General features: G+C 45.3%; 1 protein-coding gene across 2 annotated transcripts in view; it reads left to right on the forward strand.

Moving 5' to 3' along the window:
- The window catches only part of LOC126544079 (uncharacterized), a 68,232-nt gene that overhangs the window by 20,596 nt on the left and 30,648 nt on the right, over positions 1 to 16,988 (forward strand). For both annotated transcript variants that reach the window (XM_072284776.1, XM_072284777.1), the window contains 3 exons: positions 4,180 to 4,296; positions 9,774 to 9,799; positions 12,822 to 12,986. In XM_072284776.1, the coding sequence (XP_072140877.1) occupies positions 4,180 to 4,296; positions 9,774 to 9,799; positions 12,822 to 12,986 (308 nt within the window). The remainder of the gene's footprint in view (positions 1 to 4,179; positions 4,297 to 9,773; positions 9,800 to 12,821; positions 12,987 to 16,988) is intronic.

The following is a 16,988-nucleotide window of genomic DNA, read 5'->3' on the forward strand; positions in this document are numbered from 1 at the left end:
GTGTGCAAATGCGTCACGGATGTTTGCTTCAATACGTACAAGGTGATCAGTTGTGGAGCGCCCTTCCCTGAAGCCACACTGATAAGGATGAAGCATTTTGTTCTGTTCAAGAAAATGGATGAGGCGCCGATTTATCATTTTTTCAAATACCTTACACATGCAACTTGTGAGGGCTATCGGGCGGTAGCTTGCCACTAAGGAAGGATCTTTGCCTTGTTTTAAAACAGGGACCAGAATGGCTTCTTTCCATGCAGTCGGAAGGTACCCTGCGTCCCAGATAGTGTTGAAAAGTGTAAGTAGTGTAACTTGCGTGTCATTGTGTCAGTTTTTCAGCATTTCATACATGATTCTGTCAGATCCCGGTGCAGAGCTCTTGCATGCGCTCAAGGCAGCTCTGAACTCTGCAATACTAAAAGGACGGTTGTATGGTTGATTTTGACGACATTTTCTGTTGAAAGGCTTATGTTCTTCTATTTGTTTGTATTTGAGGAAGGATTGTGAATAATTTGTTGTACTTGACACGTTCTCAAAATACTCCCCAAGTGAGTCTGCCTGGTCTTGCAGTGTATCGCCCTGTGTGTTTGCCAGAGGGAGTGAATATGTTTGGCGCCCTCTAATCCTATTCACCCTGTTCCAGGCTTAGGCCTCATCTCTGAACGAGTTAATACTCGATAAAAACTTGTGCCAACTTTCTCTTTTGGCCTGTCGGCGGGTTCGCCTGCCTTGGGACTTTATTTTTTTAAAGTTCATAAGATTCTCTGCAGTGGGAGAAGCGCGTAGCAACCCCCACGCCTTGTTCTGATTCTTACGGGTGATCCTACATTCGCTGTTCCACCACGGTACACGTCGTCTGCATGCCAGACCGCTCACTTCGGATATGCATTTTGATGCGGCATCTATTATGACTGATGTAAGATACTCTACAGCAGCATCAATTTCTAGAGAAGACATGTCGGCCCATGAGATGTTAGTGAGAGTTCGAAATTTCTCCCAGTCGGCTGTGTCTATCTTCCACCTAGGAGCTTGCGGAGGATATTCGTTCTCTTTAGATGTTCTTATCAGTATGGGAAAGTGGTCGCTCCCGTAAGGATTCTTCGTAACTTCCCATTCAAGCTCGAGCAGTATAGACGGGGAAACTATACTAAGATCTATTGAAGAAAATGTTCTGTTTGCTAGAGAGTAATATGTGGGTTCCTTTTTATTCAGCAAGCAGGCACCGGAAGAAAAGAGGAACTGTTCAACAAGACGACCTCGCGCGTCTGTACGAGAGTCGCCCCACAGGGAGCTGTGCGCATTGAAATCGCCAAGAACAACATAGGGTTCTGGCAATTCATCTATGAAGGACTGAAATTCATGTTTGCTTAGTTTGTAGTGTGGGGGTATATAAATCGAGCAAATAGTGATAAGTTTGTTTAGCAAAACTATTCGAACCGCCACTGCTTCAAGGGCCGTTCGTAGCTGTAAATGTTGACATGCTATGCTCTTTTGGATTACAATTGCAACACCTCCCGATGATGCGATTGCATCACCGCGATCTTTGCGAAAAGTAACATGCTGTCGGAGAAAGTTTGTGTGTTGTGTTTTTAGGTGTGTTTCCTGTAGACACAGCACTTTTGGATTGTGTTTGTGTATAATCTCTTGCACATCATCAAGGTTCCTAAGAAGACCTCTGACATTCCATTGAATGATTTGTGTATCCATGTTGAAAGTAAATAAGTGCTGTGTGTACGGAAAGGGAGGTGATGCCTTAGGTTACAGAGCTCTTTCGAGGCCCTGTAACGGGGTTCTGGCCTTTCTGGAGCGTTCGAGGGAGCCTCGCCGCTCCTTAGGCGCTTGGTGCGCCTTGAGGACCGGAGTAGTGTCCATTGCCTCTTGTGAGGCGCCGGACACGTGCTCTTGCGAGCGAGAAGTTACAAGAGAGAGACCTGCCTTGGAGGGCAAGACCCCTGCGCCCACAAGCCAGGAGGTCGATGGGGCACCCTGCGGGATTTGGCTGCGCCGGCTGTTGCCAGCGCTGGAAGGGGCCGGGGAGGTTGGGACAGCCTCGGCGGCGGCCACCTTCGGGGTCGATGGTCCCTCATTCTGGGTCGACGGAGCAGCGCTTGCTGCAACCGCCGCGGGGGCAGATGGCGTAACTGCCGACTCACTGCCTGTGGGTCGAACAGCCGCCGGAGGCCGTTGTGACGCTGCCCCCTGACGCGCCACATCGGCAAAGGTTTTCTGGGGCAGGTACGATACCCGCCTGCGTGCCTCCTTGAAATTTATATTTTCCTTTACTTTAACTGTTACAATTTCCTTTTCTTTTTTCCAGGATGGGCACGCCCGCGAGTACGCGGCGTGCTCCCCATCTCAGTTTACACAGTGGAGAGCATTCTCACAAGCTTCAGATGTGTGTTCGTGGGCACTGCATTTTGCACATGTTTGGCGGCCTCGGTAGCTCTGCGAGCTGTGGCCGAAGCGCTGGCATTTGAAACATCGGAGTGGGTTTGGCACGTACGGCCTGACACGGAGCTTGATGTACCCGGCCTCGATTGATTCGGCCAAGATACTTGATCCAAAAGTAATTATTAGGTGCTTCGTCTGAATCTCTTTTCCATCCCGCCTCATCTTAATTCTTCTGACATTGATCACATTTTGTTCGCTGAAGCCCTCCAGTAGTTCCGCTTCAGTCAGCTCAAGCAAATCATCATCTTACACAACACCACGGGTGGTGTTCATTGTACGGTGCGGGGTTACTGTTATGGGGGTCTCTCCAAATGACACTAGTTGCGGTAGTTTCTCATACTGTTTTACATCGCGGAGCTCCAAGAGGAGGTCGCCGCTTGCCATCCTCGACACTTTGTAACCTGGACCAAAATTATCAGTTAGGGACTTTGAAACAAGGAATGGTGAGATGTTTCGCACTGCTTTGTTTGGCTTTTCGGAATGAATAACATGGAAGCGGGGAAAGTTCTGGGTTTGGCGTCCAAAAAACTTGAAGACATCTTCGGTGCGCCCTCGTTTCTGAGGGCGATCAGGAAGGGAGGGGAAAGAAGTTTCCATGAAGAAATGTATGCATTCGGCAACAGCGCCGACCGCCCACCACGGAGCCCAACGAGGGGACGCGGCAGAGCTTGCGTACAAGTCTGCACGACGCCAGTCGTACGCCGTCACTATAACCGAATATGGTGTACCCAAGGTTGGATAGCCACACAGGGTTAACCCTTGCCGCCAGGAGAAAGGAAGTAAAAAGAAGAGAGAAGGAGACAGGAAAGGTCAAAAAGTGAGAGATAAAGACGAAGATTCGAGGAGGGAGAGACAGGAAAAGGCGACTGCCGATGTCCTCCAGGTGGGTCAGCCTGGAAGTGCCGTCTATGTGAAGCCGAGGCCGAAGAGGTGTGTTGCCTCCGCCGGGGGGCCTTAAAGGTCCGAACACCCGGCATCGGCTCAACCTCCAGGATCCCCTATTCCCCAGACACGGCTAAGTCGCGCACGGCTACACGCGGGAGGGTCCAACCCTCGTGTGCTCGTGTCCGTGGTGTCGCAACACACCAAACGACTGCTGACGCAGACGCCCCTGCGGGGGCACCTAAATCTAAGCACAGGGCGTTTTCGCATTTCGCCCCCATCGAAATGCGCCCGCCGTGGCCGGGAAGACCCTCGACCTCTGGAACTAGTCGAACCGAAGATCTTTGATGCCTATTAGGGTGAATTAGGGGATCAATTTATTTATAAGTACCCGCGATTTTAGTGTTAAGGCGAAGGTAATTAAGACACTCAAAGCAGTCGAACCCCCATCTTCGTTGGGAGTCGAACCCGGGATATCTATTATTAAGGAACGTAATAGGAATAACAACGCCTTAGAATGAGGATGTCAGGTAATATTATTTATTTCTTTAGCATATGATAAAGTGAGTATCAAATTACTTGCTAGTACTGTAGACGCGTATTCTTCGTTGGTCTTCGCATTTTTGCAAGCAATTTCTGCTGGCACTCTTGCACTATGAATTGTTATTTGTTTTCTCAGCTTAGTTAATTAAATGTAGCGCAAAACGACTACGGTGGCTGTTATAACCAAAGTGTTGTGAACCTACTAAGTTACGCAACTTTGGTTGATTAAATTACGTTTAATATAGTTACATTCTTTTTTCTCTTTTCAAAAACTCAACGAATCAAGTGTCACTTCTAATCACATTTCAGAAACAGCCAACTGCACTTACTGGGTTCCGGAGCAAGACGTTAAAAGCCGGAGTCCAGATTGTGACTTCATTTTCAATGCGTACTGCAAGTCCCCGGAATTTCTCTCATGCGATGAATGTGAGTAGGGCTGCAGCTTATCAACAAGATCGCCTTCCTTTCCATGCGATGCATTCTTTTTCTCATTCCCGGCAGTTTGTAGCAGGGGGGCAGATCCCTGTCTAGCCTCATTTAATCTTCGGTAATAAAGAAGAATAAAGTATCTACAATGAAATTTAACCGCTCCCTTATACCGCAGCAGCTAATGCTATAACCGATCAGTCCTGGTCGCTGTGTTGCGTCGTTGTCTTTTACATCAACACTGGTACAAACTCTAAAGCCGCTTTGGCTTTCCACAAAGCCACCATGCAGCCTCGCTAGAAAAGCTTTCGGCATCAAAGTGAACTTCCTGGAAAAACACAGGCTTGGGGTCGCAACAAATAGCGTTCCCTGCGTGACGCAACATACACGCCCTCGCTTATCTGTGTGTAAAAACTGTTCTAAAGTTATTAGATTTATTTGACTGTTTCGGACGCATTGCACTTCTTCGCTTTCTCCCTTTCGTTCTCTCGCTTGCACATCTTACTCATTCGTTCGCTTGCTCCCACTCTTTCTAGTTCGCTCGTTCGTTACATTTTAGCTATTCGCTTACAATTACAATCATAGACGATGGCGTCTGCAAAATTTTTGTTTATTACTTCTCTATCCCTCTGCATAAATGTTCGCCCCGTCCCCTTCGCCCTCCCCTCGCCTCCAATGTTGCTGGGGACAGTTAAGGTGTTCGTGCCAATGCGACAGAGTTTTGATGTCCATAGTCCTTTTCTTCGCACTTACCCAACCACAATACTGCTACTTCTGAGCAGGACCATACAGAGCCGCAAACCTGAATGATGGTGGATCGTACTATTTGTTTAGCAGAAAGCAACACTCCTCTCTTGTCCCCCAATCCATGGGTCTGTACATCACTTCCAACCGGTTTGCCTATCCCCCATACCACTGCGGGATACCATGGTTTCGGCTGTTCTGTTCTTTTGTTTTTTTAACAGAACACTATGTACGAGCCTCCCAGCAAAATCAAACAAGGTCATTTTTATTTTCTAATGTTTTTGTTTGAAGTTACCACTGCATATCTCTGGTGGTTCTGACGCAATATAAAATAGCGATACTCACCATCTTTGGTCGCCACTTGTTTGCAGTCCGAGAGCAGGAGCATCAGAGGAGAGTGACGAGCGGCACCGCTGTCTTAATTATTACACACATGAGGGCCCGGCAGTGGCGCGGTAGCAACTAATCTAGCGTAAGATGGCAGAGCTTCGGCCCTTTTTTTGCAAGTGATGTGGCCTTCATGACGAGAGAACCCCGGGCCCCCAAGTTATCGCATGGTCTCGTGGCACAATACGTGCCGGTCATTTTCAAACATCCAATTTTTCTCAATAATTCATACTCCCCACGAAACGAAGAAAGATAGTTTTATTTTATAAGGTAATAATTACTTACTGCATATATCCTGTAGAGCTTTGCATATTACAGGCAGTATTGCATTTTGGCAAAGTTTGTAGCAATATTCTGGCAGATCTGTAGGAGAAAATTGTTTTTAAAATGAACCATCAAATTCAAGCTGGCCTTGCTGAAAGGTTCCTGTGTTACTTATAATATCATTAAGATAAATATTGATATCTAGCAATAGCAAGTGCCCGGGATATAGGGTTATTCACTGGTGCCAGATATTAGTGAGAGTTACTGAAAACCACAATATCAGTTGCAGAGCGCAGATGATTGATCACTCCCATCTAACAGAACACCACTAGCTCTTGGTTCGTCAAATTGATATCGTCATTTTCAGTGGTGATTGTAGCTGATAAAGCAGTAGCTTTTGAGGTTTAGAAGTTTATAGGTAAAACGCCTTTGGCGTATCATCAGAGCTATCATAACGGGACTTCACAAGAAAGATTTATCGCTGGTAATACAAATGCGAACTTGAGATATTGCAAGTTCCAGTTCAAGTTTATTCATCAACGATGTCAGTTTTACGAAGAATCGTATACAAAATTAGCACTACACAGGGAGTCCCAAAATTAGAAACTGTCAGTGGGACTCCCTTACATGGACAAAATGAAAAAAAAGAAGCGAGATACAGATCAAGCATTCGTTACGGTGATTTTACAGACAATTTGATAAAATAAGGAACAGATCGAAAGAAACAAGGAAATATAAAGCTGTTTAGTAAGACCAAAATTGCGAAGAAGCTTCTGTAGTGAACAAGCAATGCAAACTTACACTACAATAAAAACAGGAGCAATATAACATGTAGTATAATAGCTAAGTCAATTATGATTACGATCCCAAAAGTCAGTTCTTAGGATGAAGAGAGTTGCTGCAGAAAATATTTCTTTACTTGATTCTGGAATATATCCTCTGTGGGGGATAATTCAATGGTATGTGGAATAGCATTCCGCAGTTTTATTCCCACAATTGTTGTAGCGAACGTACCATTGCTTGTGCGGAGTTTAGGTAAAAGACGATTATCGAGTTCAGAGAACGTAGTAGTGTTAGTATTTACAAAAGTTTGAATAACAAAGCTGACCTATTGGTGCAATATTAAAAAATAACTTATTGGTAACGATTGGTAAGTTTAACATAAAGAGCAGATGAATAGGATGAATGTTTACGCTACAATAAAGTGGCGTTGCATTGGGTAGGATATGGTCGAAAGTCATTAGACGAAGCCCCTGTGTCTGCAGGCGTTGTAGTTGGCTGAGGTGAGCGAGGCATGCGTTTCCCCAGGCTGATACGCAGTAAGATAAATGGCTGTGAATGTGTGCATGATAAAGGGGATGGATAATGTGTGGCTGAAAATATGAGCGGGTTTGGATTATGGCGCGTATTCCAAACGAAATCATATGGACAAGTGACTGCGCATGAAGATTGAGTTTCAGATGCCTGTCTAAAACTACGCCAATAAAGGTTGTGCTATAAGATATAGGTAATAATTTGTTTTCAAGACACACAGATATTGATTACGAAATTAGTGTCGGGAAGGAATGAAATACCACAAAAACTGTTTTTAGCGGATTGATGCACAACATGTTCTTTTGACACCAGGAAGTTGTGTTATACAGATCAACGTTAACATTTCGCTGTAGCTCGTCGACATTATTAGCGTAAGTAAAGATAGCCTTGTCGTGTGCACATAATGTACAGTCGGTAGTGGTCAGAACATTAGGTAGGTCATTAATAAATAGTAGAAACAGCAGTGGGCCCAGCATCGAGCCCTGGGGAACGCCCTGATATATGTTCTTAGCAGGTGAGAGTTTGCCGTCAATCTGAACAAGTTGAGTACGATTGGTTAGGTAGCTAGAAATAAGCTGAAGTTTCACTGGAAGCCGCAACCACGGCACCGTAGCGAAGGTGTCGGCCGCTCCCGAGATTCCGCTGCAGCATGCTGTCCGGCCTAAATAAACTGTGGCTACGGCGGCTACCTCTCCGCACAGCTTTCCACATGCTAAACCTCGAGGTAGAAGCTGGCCAAGCCTCTTTCCCAAAGCTCGTCCTTGTGCTCGTCAGCGCTTGTCGTTGTCGTCTCGTCTCTGTTCGGGTCTTTCTTGATCAGCCGCATTTTCTAATATGCGCCAACACGGTCAATCCTTCACATGAAACAAATACTGCTCAGATGTTCCTTGTTGATCACCACGGTGGCTGCTGAGGCTGCTCGTCTGGCCTAAGACTGTAGGCTGTAAGGCGTTGACTGCCATATTGCCTGTCTATGCCTGGGCCAGGGCAGGGGAGGTATGGTTAGCTTGCTCCGAATACCATGAGGTAAGCTCACAGTCTACGTCTCCGGGTGGTTGAGTGGCGCAGAGAGCCCCAGGCGTGAGATGATAGACCTCCCCGTTTTCGTGAGTGCCAATCTTATTCGCTGGCTAGATACTTGTGCGTCGATGGGCTTGCCCGTATTGGGAGCTCCCACCTGTTGTAGACGTTCCGTGGACGTACATATGGGCAGGTCGATCGCCTGCTTTTGTGTCTTTTTGATCATTGTGTCGATTCTCTTTAACGCCTTCGCGTTAAGCAGTACATACAGTGTAGCATTAGTTATTCGAGACGAGAAGAAGGCTTGCACAAGCAGAAACGTGCCCGCCTCCCTTATGCCTCTTGTCTTGGTTGCTATTCGCCGCAACATGTAGGTAACTTGGGCTGATAAATTCATAAGCTTGTTGACTATTGCTTTAGAAAATTATTCCCTGTATCTTCACGCCCTGAGGCGGAACGATGCCCTGTTCCTTTAGCTGTATGTCGCTAGTGGACTAGTCGGGTGATTGCTTCTTTGGCGGTGAGACAGCGAGAAGCAACGACTTTGGGGTGGTGCAGCTGAGGACTCGTGGCTTAGGACAATTACTCACCCCGTCTGTCCCGTCTTGCGAGTGGCTCTCCATTGTCCCGATTGACCCTGTCTATGACCATATGGCATTGTTGTACGCATACAGGCCATGCCGGATCACTATTATGTTATCGCGGAGCGGCGGAATAACTATTGAGGCGATATTACGGCGCCCGACTCAGCTGGAAGGGACTTGTGGCTTGTGGCTTTTCTATCTGACAGGAAATCTAAGATGTAGTAACGAGTCCTGTCCTAAGAAAAAGCCAGTGTCTTTACCCTCTTTCAGAAACTGTAAATTTGACGTTATTGAACACCCCCTTTAAGATCCATTTTTTTCTTCAATGCGCTGTCATTTATCTGTTTTTTTTCGGTGTTATCTCAATTGTAATATACTTCGTTTCTTTTTAACCTCAATACTTTATGTTCTTGATCCATTTCTTATGTAACCGAAGGTAGGATACAACATCGCACTTTTTTTAATACTCAACTTGGCCCCGGCTTTTTTTTTATTACACCACTCCTGCTGCTCACAATGTCATTGACACATCACACTGGACCTTCGTGAAAGCACGTGAGCCACCTGAAAAAGAAATACGCTCAGCCACATAGTCACCAGCCTATTACTCTCCGTGACGAATTACAAAAGCGTATGCCATCGCGAACAAAAACTATCCTTCGGTACCATGCGTTGCACTTCGCTAATTAGGTTCACAATCTCAAAGTTCACGTCTCGTTAGGATTTATATACACCTTTACTAGAACCGACAGCAGCTTATTCGGCTTCGTGTTCTCGTCCTGCCATCTCCGGTGTGGCGCGTATTACAAACATTTGGCCACGAACATCTCAACTTATTCACTTGCTTTTTTCGTCCATTCTGCTATCAGTATCATTACCACTCAAAACGTCACACTGACAAGCCACTGCATCGAAATGGTCAGAATTACTTTGGTTCTGGCATGTTTCTGTTGCTTCCACGAGAGAACAAGGCTGGCGGGTTGGGCGAGTTGGTATTCCATCGTATGATTTTCACAATATTGCAAAGCAAAGGTAAAGCTAACAAATTTTCATTCCTTACATGTTGTAAGTTAATTTCCATTTAAATTCGCACACATTTATACTGCTACAAATGTAATTTTATTCGTTTCATATTCCACCAATTTCACGGGCTTCATTATAAAGACAGCAGAGAAACCAGCAGCCTTGAGGTAAGCCTACCGATTCGCTCAATCATTATCTATGTTTTTCAAAATTTCTTGCAGCAATGTATATATAAAAAGAGAAGCTACAACAGGATTCTATGAACGAACATTAATTGGAGCACATCCGGCTAGAAGCTCTCGCTTTCTTCCGCACGCAAGTGCTTGCGAAGCTGCAGAACACATGCAAGTTGCTCACATTTGCGATTATATTGGTAGCTTAGGAATGTAAATATAACATCATGCAAAATATTTTCTTTTGTTTCACTGGATTTTCCGGAAAACCCTTTCAGTTTTCATTCTAAGGGCGTATAAATCGGTGGTACAGGTGCGATTGATTGGCGCACCGAGAATATCCCCACGTGTCGTTTACTTGGTGAGAGGCGTTCAGTGAGCGGCACTACAACCACGAATCCTGCTTTTCAGTATAATCCAAGGGTAATTTGCGCTGTCTCAGAGTGAACTGCGAGCGTCATGTAAGCATTTCTATGCCCCAGTTATTGCAGTGTTAAAGCACTGGTATATAATGTTTCGAAGCTTTTCTTTTCCCCTCCACTTTGATCCCCTTCCTTGTGTTGAAAAGAAAAACTCTCAGACAATGCATGAAATCGCTACATCTAAGATAAGATCTTTAGAGTTGGCGCCACGGTGACCTGCCGGTGGAAACAAGGGCAGTGGTCGGTCCTTAGAACCGTGGAAAGCGTTTTGCCGTGGAGGTTGGCTTCCCAATAAATCGATATAAGAATGTGGAAAGCAGTGCCTCAAGTCATCTTAAAGTGGGCGTGCGAAATACTTTCTTATGAGGATTAATACACCATAAATAGCAAGCGCTTGGTACGAATTCAACGGTTGGGGCTAGCCATGGCCTTCATGTTCCAGAGTGTTGTGAAGCCACTTGGTAGGCCTGTGTTCTCAATTATTAGATGTAGTGGCAGCTGGTTCAATGGGCAGCGCAATTACCTGCAATTAAAATCTTCGGTATCGAAACAGACAGTTTTTTGTCAGTTCCCAAGACATGGTGCTAATGGCTCGCCTCGGCCTGGTTAAGAATAAGCAGTCTGCCCTGGAAAGGGCGTGAAGTATCCTTAGAATGCTTAGGCATTATTGCACACTTTGCCATGATCCGAAATAGCTGGTTGGATTTGGCCCCTGAGAAATATACGTGCGTTTGTGGCCTAAATATAAGAGCATTGCATTGCGGCGCTCGTAGAGCGACTTTACAATTGAGGCGTCGCACGAGCTTTCTTTAATGACACTCACTCTCCTCGGCGTCAAACCCACCAGCAACCTACCAACCGACAAACAGACCGCTGACCGACCCAAGCCAAACAAAAGGATCGTAGGCTGGAAAAGGCTCGCTTAGAAATGAACAGAATTATGCTTTAGATCTATCGTATGAGTTTGGTTCTAGTTTGTCTGCCAGAAGGTCACAAATTCCACCTGTAATTTCGCGTTCTAACACCGATGGCACTTCGGTGAGACGTGCCTGTTGGAACGTGATGGGGTGGAGCTTGAAGCTTGCTTCAGCTTGCAGGAATAAAATGTCACAACATTGACCTGATAACGGTGTAAGACGAACAGTACAGCCTTCAACGAGTTATGCCTGCGTTGCAGAAGGCCTACCGTTTCCATAGGTAGCGTGAGCCTGTTCTATTCCGAGTCGCCATTATAGGGAAAGCGACGGGACGCACAAGGTAGAGAAAGCATGCGCTGTCTTTATTCTGATGAGCGGGCACAAGGAAGGCTAAAATAAAATAAACAACAGTGATGAATTTAGCAGCGTAATCCTTTGGCTTCACTATGAACATTAAAATTGCCGATCACAATCTCTCATGGAAACCAAGAATAGGGGCTCCTAAATATAATCACAGGCCCGAACAAACTTGTACCAACACTCCTTAGCCGAGTTTCTACTATTCTTGTTGCTTAATGTAGCGGAAAGTGTACAGAACAGAAGGAAATTAGCTATTTTCTCTTGGTCACCGCAGCTTAAGCGGCTTGGAGAAATAACCGCTCCAAACCTATGTTGATGGATATCCAGTGTAGGTACGCGAACATGTTGGCTCTTGAGCCAACATGTTCCATTATTCTAATCCATTATTCATATTATTTAAATTATATGTGTCTGGGATAGAAAAAACGTTTGTTATCCGTGAAGCTTGTAAGTGCAGAGTCTGACAATGCTTGCACATGTCATGTCTAGATAACCGAGCAACCATGACTTAAGCAGACAAAGCGCTATAAGGAAGAATCAGGTCGCCTATAGCAGCCTGGGCAAATAAACCTGCAGTTTAAGTTAAAAGAGATCCTTTGTGGCGAAGCCGGCAAAATGGACGGTTCTATTGATCTAGCTGCCAATGACTGAAAGGTACTGACAATGTGAGCGTCCCCAAAAATCTCAAGACTCGTACAAAAAAAAAAAAAAGGGAAGCGGTCGTATACTTTTTCGGCGGGGGGGCACTTCCTGTGCTGATTCTGTACATGTACGTTAGCGTGTTCACTTGCGCTATGAAGGTAGTTACCAACAAATGATAAACAGCTAGCTCGTCTACAATTTTTTTACGAATGAGTATGTTGCTTTACGTTCACATCTGGCCCCGTATTCACAAAACACGTTTACGCCTAAAGCATTTATTGCAGCCAACATTGATGTAGGACGTACTATTAGAGAAGGCTCTCAGCCAACGAAAAACAGCACTTACGAACGGGAAGTTTTCCGAATTTCGGCTCATCATTTTTAGTACTTCAATGCTGTCGTCTCGAAGTGAAAATGCACCAATATAGTTCCTGACTGAATTGATAGGTGACGAAGTGTTTTGTTAGTTGGAACACAGCAGCCACAAGGAAAATAGCTACGTCGTTCATAAAGCGTCGTAAGTAAAGCTGGCCGAAAAGGTGTAACAGCTGTTATTAGTACGCATGGCTTCATCCTAGGTATTCAATTACAAACGCATACATTGTTTGGGAAATTTGTTATAACTTCAATACTAGTTCTACATTCTGCCTGACATGTAACCTTTATACCTTGCAGCTAATCTGTGCGCCAGATACCCTCTACTTAGTAGGGGCATCTACGGCGATGTGGGGTACAAATAAGGTGAAGTGTATGAAATCACCATTTCGTGGCAATTATGAAAGAGGTTGTCTTCGCCAAGTGGTGTTCAACGAGACAACAGAACTGACGGAATTCACAAAGGTACCGTAAACAAAACTAGCGTGGTAACGTGAGGTTTCCTATCATTTCTGCTCGCAGTAGAGTGAGCACATTGTGTGCATTGATGCGGGATACGCGCTGTATATAAGATGGTTTGCTAATCTCAGTTAGTTACAGCATCGCTTAATGAGAAAGCGTGTTGAGACAAGTTGTTGTGTACGGCATTTGCAAATTCCAGCATTTTCTAATGCAGAACATTATTCTCCGAATGCAGCCACTTCTACCCGTATTGGCGAGGCCTCTCGCTGTTTTCGTGGGCTGATCCCGGTTATTGTGAAATAAGAATTGTGTACCACAGGGAATACTATGTATGTGCACTGGGGCCACTAATTATTAGCAATAGCGTGGGTGCACTGCGCAAGTGCACAAAACGCGTGTACTAGGGCCACGTGCGTTGGACCATTGGGTTCTAGTGCTTTTTTTTTTTCAAAGCTACATGTTGGCTTCGGAAACGTTTTCTTGCATATTTTCAATATTATCACTCTAGAATATAATATCAGCCAAACCGTTTGCTGTACAGCAGTTACACTAATCTTACAAACATTCAGTAATGCTTCGCAGTACGTAAGCGTAAGCTGCGCTATAGTTGACTGTGCCAAAATTTTTGTGAGTAAGAAATGTTTTGTGTGTTACATATCTTAACGGCTTCAGGCTATTTTGGGTGGTCTGTTTAATTTGTATTAGAAACGCATTCCAATAAAAAAAGGCATGCAACACAGGGTAAATGTAGGAGATATCTTGCGCCAACCAAAAAGCCGGCAGCGACATGCATGAGCGATTGGAAAGGACGCGAAACATGAGGAAACTTCCGGTAACACATCCGTCACCGGCTGCATTTAGGTGTGAAAGATGGCGGGGCTGGTAGAGTACCTGGACAAAAATTACCGTCGCCGTGAGCAGAGCGTGAGCCGCCCTTCGCCAGTTCAACCGTTGGAGTAAATGGGGTCCTGCTTGTGAAAAACCTACATTTTTCTCCTGCCAGGCGCCCCTCTCTGTGTTCTGATCAGGAGTCGGGAGGTCGGAGCGGATAATCCGAATTTAGCGTTAGTGCACCTATCAGAATATTACACTAGGATAGAAAACTACCACCAGAAGATGCCACATGTATTCGCCCAGCTCATCAATTGATGTCGATATTCCTGTGCGCCTGCTCGAGAATCGATATTCTTAGCAGCCTCTCCGAGCGAGCCGTTTTCTGGAATTGTGGTATTTTGTCCAGGATTGTTCTTCACAGTGCAAACTCAGCACGCGAAACGTGGGCCGAAGCATGAGTATGGGACCCGCAAATCTCTGTTGCCACTCCCAGTGTCCACAAGCTCTAAGTGCTACACCGAAAATACCACTTCTATTGTAACAAACACGGACGCCAGCAAAAGGCGTAAAAAATGTTGTTGGTGGCGTTTGCACTCGCTCTGTTTGGCCGTTGACGGCGTTGCTTACGTATCTTTTGATCACTGCAATAAACTACGCCTGCGCCTAAACATGTCTTGCCGTTTGGTGGATCCTTTTGTTTCACTCTTGACATTGGAACTGCCTATTCGAACATCACGTTCAGCCCGGATTATGACTGAAGACGTGGCACCGCAAGAAGCTACCTCACCCTCGGCTGTCATCTCTTCCCGCGCTTCAAGGCAGCGAGACCCTGTCGTTGAGGGTGATCAATTTTAGGTTTTATGGAACTTTTCAAAATATCCCGTCACATATAACAAAATTTTGTTCCTTGAACTCGGTTACTCAGAGATGCGGACGTTAATTGCACATAAAATCGAAACACATATCCAGCTAATTAACCAATAAGCACTCATTGTACGTTGAATTCACTACTTTATGGCACATATTGCAATTTACGAATTTTCGCCGATGAGCTTGCAAGGCATATCCGCTTGGGATTAATTTCCAGAATAACGCCAGTTTAGAGAAATGCGCCATCAAACTTGCCCTGAAAATGCACTGTTCTTCCGTGTACTTTTTAAAGAAAAGGCTCTTTTATGCATTCACGCACATAACGGGGACCCTCACGTATTTCGTTCCACACTTTGGGAAATAATATCTAGATGGTGGTGTCACTGTGGAAGTTTATTTCAAGTGGATAGGTCTTGCAAGCTCACGGGCTACAAGTCGTAAACTGCGATATGTGGCGTAAAGTATTGATTATATCGGATATGAACTCTTCAAGGACCCGTTTTTCGTCTTAACCTGTGAGTTTCCTCGCGAGACCTCAGCACCCAGTTGCAAAGATTAAGTCGACTGCTTTCTGCCTCACAAGGCGGAAGGACAGTTTGGCCTCCAAGCCGTACCAACGGCTCCCACTGCAATCGAAAGAGTTCGCAAACAAGGCACCGCGTTCCTCCCTGCGCTTGCCTGATGCAAGTGGAAAGATGAATGCTACTGCAGACCAACAAGCGCCGGCTGTGCAACCGGCTGACAGTGTCCACTTTAAGCCAAGTGCGACCACGGATGCTGACCTAGAGACGAGCTCTCCCAAAAGAGTACGTAGTTACGATCACTAGCTGTACAGCGATGCTACAATACTTGAACCCGCCGACATGGAAGCGGAAGGCAGATCCTACACCACGGAGACTTACAATAAATCACGCCAAGCGGGAATACCAGTGATTTTCAAGCTTATTTACTCTGAACCATCGTTCTGGAAAGCGAATACAAACAAGGTGGCCAGCGAGAATATTGCCATGGTAAGTGAGAAATCACAATCTTTTCGTGTAAGGAGAGAAGGTAACTCTTTCGTGAATGTGTCTTCTCTCGCTGGCTCTACGAGACTACTTGAGTTTACTTATGTTGCACTCGTTACAGTGGAACCACGCGTACCTCCATCGTATACGAAAAATAAGAATATAATAAAAATAATAAGAATAAGTATAAGACATGTTCCAATTCGATACGCTTGAGTACTTGCAAGATAGTGGAGTCATTTTCGTTAAGAGGCAGACCAGATGGATCCGGCGAGAAGATAGAACTATGGAACCACATGCACTTGGGAGCGCCATCCTACAATTCTTGCCTGTAAAACCACTGTCAACTCACGTTCTACTTGGATCCATGAGTCATCCAGTCGAACAATATTTAGAACCTGCAACTCGGTGCTACAATTTCCAGCGATTTGGTCACGTTGCTAAGTCCTGCCATGGCCAATTGTGATGCAAGATCGGAGCTCGAGTGCTTGATTATAAAGCCTGCACCTCTAGAAATCAACCCAAGTGCGCCAAATGTAACGGAGACCATACAGCTTCATACGCTGGACGCCCCAAGCAACAATCGGCTTCATTACTCAGCGACCAAAAATAGTACATGCCTTCTCAGAATATTCCTGTTAAAGGAGTAGAATTAGATTGTATTCGACAGGCGAAAATAAACTTTCCAGAAGACTGAAAAATCATCGCCCTCAACAGACATTCCAAGTGAATTTTCGCCGTCTGAATCGTATTCGGCCTGATGTATGTTAGTGTCCTTTCATTTACCTAATTCTGCGTAATAGCTAGAAATTCCCAGCATGAACATCCTGGTTTAATTTAGCAAGTCCGTTCGTTCTGCTTTCAGCTCAGCGTCTTCTTGAAACTCATCTTTTATTATCCCAAGGTCTGAGCGGCGAGCCCACCTCAAGTCTTCATTGTCCTAAGTTTCTTTCCACTTTGTACAACCGAACTCTTTATCAGTGCAGTAAAACACAAACACACATCAGCGACTCATGAGTGGGTGTGAACTTCGACAGATGTTCTAACCGTCGGCGGTTTTGTACTCTAGTTTATCACCCTCGGAGCGCTTGCGATGTCACACTAGGGTAGTTCTGAACATGTAACGTCTATTCCCTTTTTTAGGCTTGTAGCGCAGCTCGCAACGAGCAAGAAGGAAAGTGTAAGCATAATTCAAGCATTATTCCTTATATTCACAGTATCTCACGTAATATTAAGTAAATCGCCGAGCGAGCGAATATCCGTGTGGTGTTTTCTGCCCCTAACAAGCCTACGA

The sequence above is a fragment of the Dermacentor andersoni genome, chromosome 10 (assembly GCF_023375885.2).
Source record: "Dermacentor andersoni chromosome 10, qqDerAnde1_hic_scaffold, whole genome shotgun sequence".
In the NCBI taxonomy this organism is placed as follows: domain Eukaryota; kingdom Metazoa; phylum Arthropoda; class Arachnida; order Ixodida; family Ixodidae; genus Dermacentor; species Dermacentor andersoni.